We start from the raw sequence: 6,067 nt of genomic DNA, 5'->3' as shown, positions 1-6,067 counted from the left end.
GAAAAGTCTGCTTTTAAATGGAGAACACACACATAGAATAATTTAAAATACAAGCCCCCCAAAGCCAATATACTATTTTCAAGAATGTATATATGTACATAAATGTGCTGTAGTAGGCATTATTTTAAATTTCACCTAATCTCACCTAAATCTGATACAATTCTTAAAAATGTCTGTAAATCATCAGAGATTGCATGTCTTTTTCCTAAAGGAATACTCCAATTTTTGTATTTTAGTTATTTTTAATTATTTTATTTGGCAAAGAGACGCCTAAGAATATTTTAAAAAACATTTCCAGAGGGAATACCCTTTACCATAAAATAAATTTGTGTTGATTTGGGAGAACAAATCTCAAATTTATATCTTTGATATATGTGCCAATTTTACAATTCATACAAAAAAGATAAAGTTGAAATATTTAAAAAATGTAAAAACCAGTCCAGACAACATAACTATACAATCTTGCTGTAAAAGTACTTATATCAAATTCTGCCCAAAATATTTGTGCAATATACTAAATTTAGTGCTTCAAGTCCACTCTTCACTGCCGGCTAGCTTTTCCATTTTCTGCTGATTCCATTCTGAAAAATAGGAGGGCAAAAATGAATAGGTAAAATAAAGCATTCATTAAGTATTCACATTTTTTCCTCTTAAAACTTTCATATGAAATTAAAATCCACAATCATACAAAGTTAGGGTTCTTCTGGCAAGCTGAACTTCCTCACTTTGCTGATAGGGGAAAACTGAGGGCCAGAAAGGATGACTTTCCTAGGTGTCATGGCAAACATCACTTGTGGGTGTTTTTTCCCCACTACCCCTCTTCAAACTAAGGTGAAAGTATCTTCCATAAAGCACTGATTTCCTTTTCCACTAACAACAACAAAAATTCATTATCAAAACATTTTTAAGAGAATTTGTTCTAAAAAAAATACATTAAAATAATCACACCTGAGATTTATGTAATTATAGTCAATAGTTCTATGTTCTAAGGGGTGTTATGAACCCATAACCCTAAAACATATATAGTGTTTTAACCACATTATCTTAGCAAACATAATACATATAACAAATAAATAAAATCAATTACTGAATAGGGAAATAGTTTCCTCATTAATGTTTTTATTTCATGTAGGATACTAAGTTTTCACTGTGATGTTACCCTGTATGCTAGTTATTGAATATTGAAGAAAAATGTTTCAAAGAAGAAAAACATTCAGGTTTCCAATCAATGTGATCATTTTTTTATAAGCAAACAAGAATCAAAGAAATTTACTTTTCTCTTGTTTACAGGTAATATGAATCAGTTTATAATAGCAATAGAAAGGTGAACACAACAAACAAGCAATGTTTATTTTTTTAAACTTCTAAAAAGGTAATTTAAAAAACTAATTTCTTCAATAAATAATACAAACCCATTTTCTTCTTTAAGATGTTGATATAACTCAGCTCTGTTATTAACTGAGTTCAAACGTCCAGCAAACTCCTGATGTTTTCTGGAGTTGGCAGTATTGATTCTGTTACTCCACAGAGATAATAAGGACACTGGCCCTGGTGTTAAGTTTGAAAGAAGAAAAAAAGGTGGTCTAGCTCATTATTTCAAAATTTACAGATTTACCTTAATTTTATTCTTCATCTTGTACAATTTAAGCAATAACATCATTCCTTATTATAAAATGTAAGTGTGTTTAGAGGTCCTTGAGATCACCTGCTAGTTCAGTGATGGGCTAGCAAGGACTCAAAGGACTACAGGTAAACTTACAGTCACAGCTAAGAATCACTAGGGATTCTTAATCACACCTCAGTAAGGACACAATGTCAGATCAGTCAGGGTAAAGGAGACAAAGACCACGGAGTTCATCTGCAGGCTTTGTGTGTTTTCCTTCCGGTGGGTTCACAGAATGTTTACTCCCTCCAGTAGCAAAAAACATAGCCAAGAGTACTGCCATAAAAGCCCACTTGAAACTTAGGACTCAAGGGTTTCTTCTGTTAGGCATTCTCTGTCTAATTCTAGATTCCATAAAGAAAGTTCAGATATAATTCAAAGAATGTGGTCATTTAGGGACTGTCTCAAAAGCCAAGTTTCCAGAGGCCTGCCAAGAGTCAAGTTTGCAAACAGACTTTTTTAGTGAGAATAGCATCAGGCCTGCTGTTGCCTCATTTCTACAACATTAAAAGGCAAAAATCCAAAAATCACCAAAATAATTCTAGAAGCAGAATAAGTTAGAGGCTGTTGCTACTTGAAGACTGTACTTGCCAGTGGTCATGGCATTTTCTAATGGCAAAAGTAACAAACACAGACCAAAGGAACATACAAGTGAACTTAAGAGACATACTCCCACATACGAAATCACTTGATTTCTGGCAAAGGTACAAAGGCAATTCGATGAAGAAAAGACAGTCTTTTCCACTTATTATTCCATTTAGGACATTATACACAAAAAATACAAACACTGATCCATATGTGGCACCTTGTAAAAAAAGATTTTTCGAACTTGCGCCATGGCCTAAAAATACAACCTAAAAGTGTACAACTCCTAAACGGAAACAGGAAAACATCTTTGTTACTTCAAGTGATGCCAACATTTTTAACATTCAATATCAAATATACAATTTTTGAAAAATCATCTCTAACCTGGACTTCAATAAAATTAGAAATTTCTGTGTGCAAAAGTAACTGTTAGGAAAAGCCACAAACTAGGAGAAAATATACACAAATTGCAAATTTAGATCCAGGATAAAGAATTCTCAAATTTCAACAATTAAAAAAAAAACAACACTATTTTAAAATAAGCAACTATTTGCCTAGATACTTTATAAAAGACTTTCACAGATGGTAAATAAACAAATGAAGAGATTTACAATATATTTATGAGAGAAATAAAATCAAACTCACAATGAAAAACTACTACATAGCTCTAAGAAGAGAAAAAAACAATCCTGACAATTACAAATTCTGTCAGATACAGGACCAGAACTCTCATTACTGAGGAGAATGCACAACTTACAGCTACCACTGTGTAGAAATGAACTAGCAGTTTCTAATAAAGAAGTCCACACACACAGAGTACAAAGAAAGCTACTGAAAGACAAAACACAGATGAATTACAAATGTGACATGCTGTGGGAAATGAACCAAATTCAAAAGTTAGCATACTTTATGATTGTATTTACAGGACACTCTGAAAGTTGCATAATTATAGGAAAAAGAGACACACTAGTGGTTGTGAAGGATGACTACAAAGGGGTCCAAGGCTCTTCCTGGGTGGTGGAGCTGTTGTATACTTTGGTTTCAAGATGTGGTTGTTATGTAACTGTATGTCTGGTATAAACTCAGAATGGCACATCAGAGAGTTAATATGACTGCATATAAATTTTTTAAAAATAAGTTTATCTGGCCCCTTTCTGGTGGCACGATGGGTTAAATCATAGCAATACAAAGCTATTGCAGCCACTGCGGCACCAGTTGTATTCCCCCCCAAGGAGGTGACCCACATGAAGCATGGCAGATCTCCCCTGACTGATCTGCTGCTCCCCTCAGCAGTGTATTTCAGTCCGTCAGAATGTTCTATTCCCCACTCTGTCCCTAATGAATCCTCTCACTCCCCCATCCCGGCACCTTTGGTCTGTACCCCAGTTTTGTATGCATAAATAAATAAATCTTTAAAAAAAACCCTAAGTTTTTCTTTTTCTTATTCTAAAATTTGTTCATTAAAATTTAGAAAACATATAAAGGAGGAAATAAAATCATACATAATATTATGTCCTTAAATTATAAACATTTTTTGAAGTTTGGTTTTTCTGATACTACATCACACAGAGGCAGCATGGCCAAATCTAAAGGCCATGCATGCTTGAAAGAGCCCAACCTTACATGCACAGAAGGAAGAAAGCAGGTACAAATTCCACTTTAGAAAGCTTTGGGAAATGATTTTCCAAAGCAGATGAAATAGATTTTAATAAAAGATGCATGTAAATTGCTGATAGGGGAGACTTCCAACTTAGCTTGTAAAATAGATTAAGAAACAAGTTTCAAATATCAAGCTTCCAATGGAAAGTTGCAAGGGTAGACACTGGTGTGTAATTAAATTGCTTTTCATATGGGCCATTCTACAGAAAGTTTCCAGGATGAAGAGCATCAAGATTTAATTCAATTATAGCTGAAATTTCATGTAAGAGACAAGCGAGTACCTACAGGTATTAAAATGTTTTAACAAATAGAGATCATGGCATATACGGCTTTATAACCTGCCTTAAGAAAATGTATTAATTAAATTATTCATTCATTCAACAAATAATAACTGAATTAATACTGTGGAGCAGCAACTGTATTACTGAATGATAGTGAGGTAACAAAGATGTAAAAAGAAGCCACTGCCTTTAGAATGTTCTAGACGGGGCCCTCCCTGGTGGTGCAATGGGTTAAAGCACAACACTGTGAAGCTATATGCAGCTACTGCAGCATGAGTTTGATCCCTAGCCAGGGAGGTGACTCACATGGCGGGCAGACCTCTCCTGACTTGCTCACTGCTCTCCTCATCAATGTACTTCATCGATCTGCCTGTTTTGTTCCCCACTCTGGCCTAGTTCTGTATGCATAAATGGATAAATCTTAAAAAAAAAAAAAAAAAAAAAAAAGAATGTTCCAGACTATTAGACTATTAAAAGGCAAAGAGTTAAAAAGCACTGTCACTGCAGTACTCTGAGTGATACCACAGTAGTAGTCATTATGAGAGGCAATGGAAGCACAAAGAAACGCCTAACTTAACTATGGAAGGATGTCAGAGAAGTGTTTCCTGAAAAAGAGAGTTGCTTAAGCTGAAATCAGAACAATATACACTAGCAAGAGGGAACACTGGCACTTACAACAATAATTATTCCTGGGCTATACAAATTTCACCCTATGGGCATAATCATTCAGCTGTTCGCTTACTTAGATGAATTTTGGTTACTTGTAATTTTTTGCCACTAAAGTCAATCATTTTTAGAGTTCTGGTTTCTAAGCAACTTTCAAGCAAGCATTGTTTGGATTAAACCTAAAGTTCTCATCCTAATCAAAGCAGCATAAATTAGCAAATAATTTATCAGTAGACATTTATTTAACTCCTATCATTTTGAGGGCATCCTGGGAAATGCCTGAAGGGCAAACATGACAAAATCACCCTTTTCTCTCATTTCAAAGACATGAGTAGGCAGAGAACTGGCTGGAACTAGCATGTTCCAGTAAACTGCCAAAATGACCAACACAGAAAAAGAGGAGAGACACTTGGTTTATGTTCTCTAGCTCTCTTGGAAAATGTGAAGTTGTTTCTTTAATCAAGACATGCACATGTATAAAAGAAAGGTGATGTAGACTTCCGGAAGATGGCAGTAAAGACACCGAGATCACCGCGTCCAAGCCTGCATAGGAATTGAGGACTGAAAACGGACTATAGACTCACTTACTACAAGTTTTAATCCAAACAAAAACACCCTGGACTCACTCATAAGGTAGATAACTGGGAGGGAATCGGGGATTGGGGAGTTCCCAGAAGGGAACTCCAGGGAAAACCCGGGCCCCTGGAAGTTCTGCGGGCTGCAGGAGCCGCTTTGCCCCACGCTAAACCCGGGAGGTAAAGCTGGACGGCTCAGCTCAGTGAGTGGAGCCCAAGGCGACTTCATCCAAACTCACACGGTATTATACAAAAACGGACTATAGACTTTCATGCTACGAGTTTCAACCCAAATGAGAACGCCCTGGACTCACTAGAAGGAAAATAACTGAGGGAGAACTGGCGATTGGGGAGTCCCCATAAGGGAAGCCGCAGAGGCAGGAACTGATCCGGGAATGCCGGTGGCTTCCAACTCGCTCGGCTCCTTTAAAAATCCAGGCGGCGGGAAGCCAGCTGTAGAGGGAAAACGGCCTGAGGCTGCAGCCGCTACTGCTAGGCAGCCTTTAGTCCCAACCCTGCTACAACCCTGGAGATAAACTGAGACAATTCAGCTAGGGAGGGGAAACCAAATGGTGGGAAAAGGCTGCAGCTCAGAACCAGAGACCTGAGGATAGCCGCAGACCTGTTGCTGACCTTTG

At 36.7% G+C, this 6,067-nt stretch overlaps 1 protein-coding gene across 2 annotated transcripts in view; it reads right to left on the bottom strand.

The window, feature by feature from the left end:
- Nucleotides 1-223: 223 nt before the first annotated feature.
- Nucleotides 224-6,067, bottom strand: part of ASUN (asunder spermatogenesis regulator) — a 41,958-nt gene continuing 36,114 nt past the window's right edge. The window contains exons 16-17 of one of the 2 annotated variants that reach the window (XM_004693197.1): nt 1,413-1,548; nt 224-581 (exon numbers count right to left, since the gene is read on the bottom strand). In XM_004693197.1, coding sequence (XP_004693254.1) covers nt 542-581; nt 1,413-1,548 — 176 coding nt within the window. In that variant the 3' untranslated portion in view covers nt 224-541. The remainder of the gene's footprint in view (nt 582-1,412; nt 1,549-6,067) is intronic. The other variant, XM_012732917.1, reaches the window with a different exon arrangement.

This window comes from Condylura cristata, unplaced genomic scaffold, assembly GCF_000260355.1.
Source record: "Condylura cristata isolate star-nosed mole 26May11 unplaced genomic scaffold, ConCri1.0 scaffold00036, whole genome shotgun sequence".
Lineage (NCBI taxonomy): Eukaryota > Metazoa > Chordata > Mammalia > Eulipotyphla > Talpidae > Condylura > Condylura cristata.
Note: the sequence above shows the minus strand (reverse complement) of the source record. Positions and strands in the feature narration are given on the sequence as shown.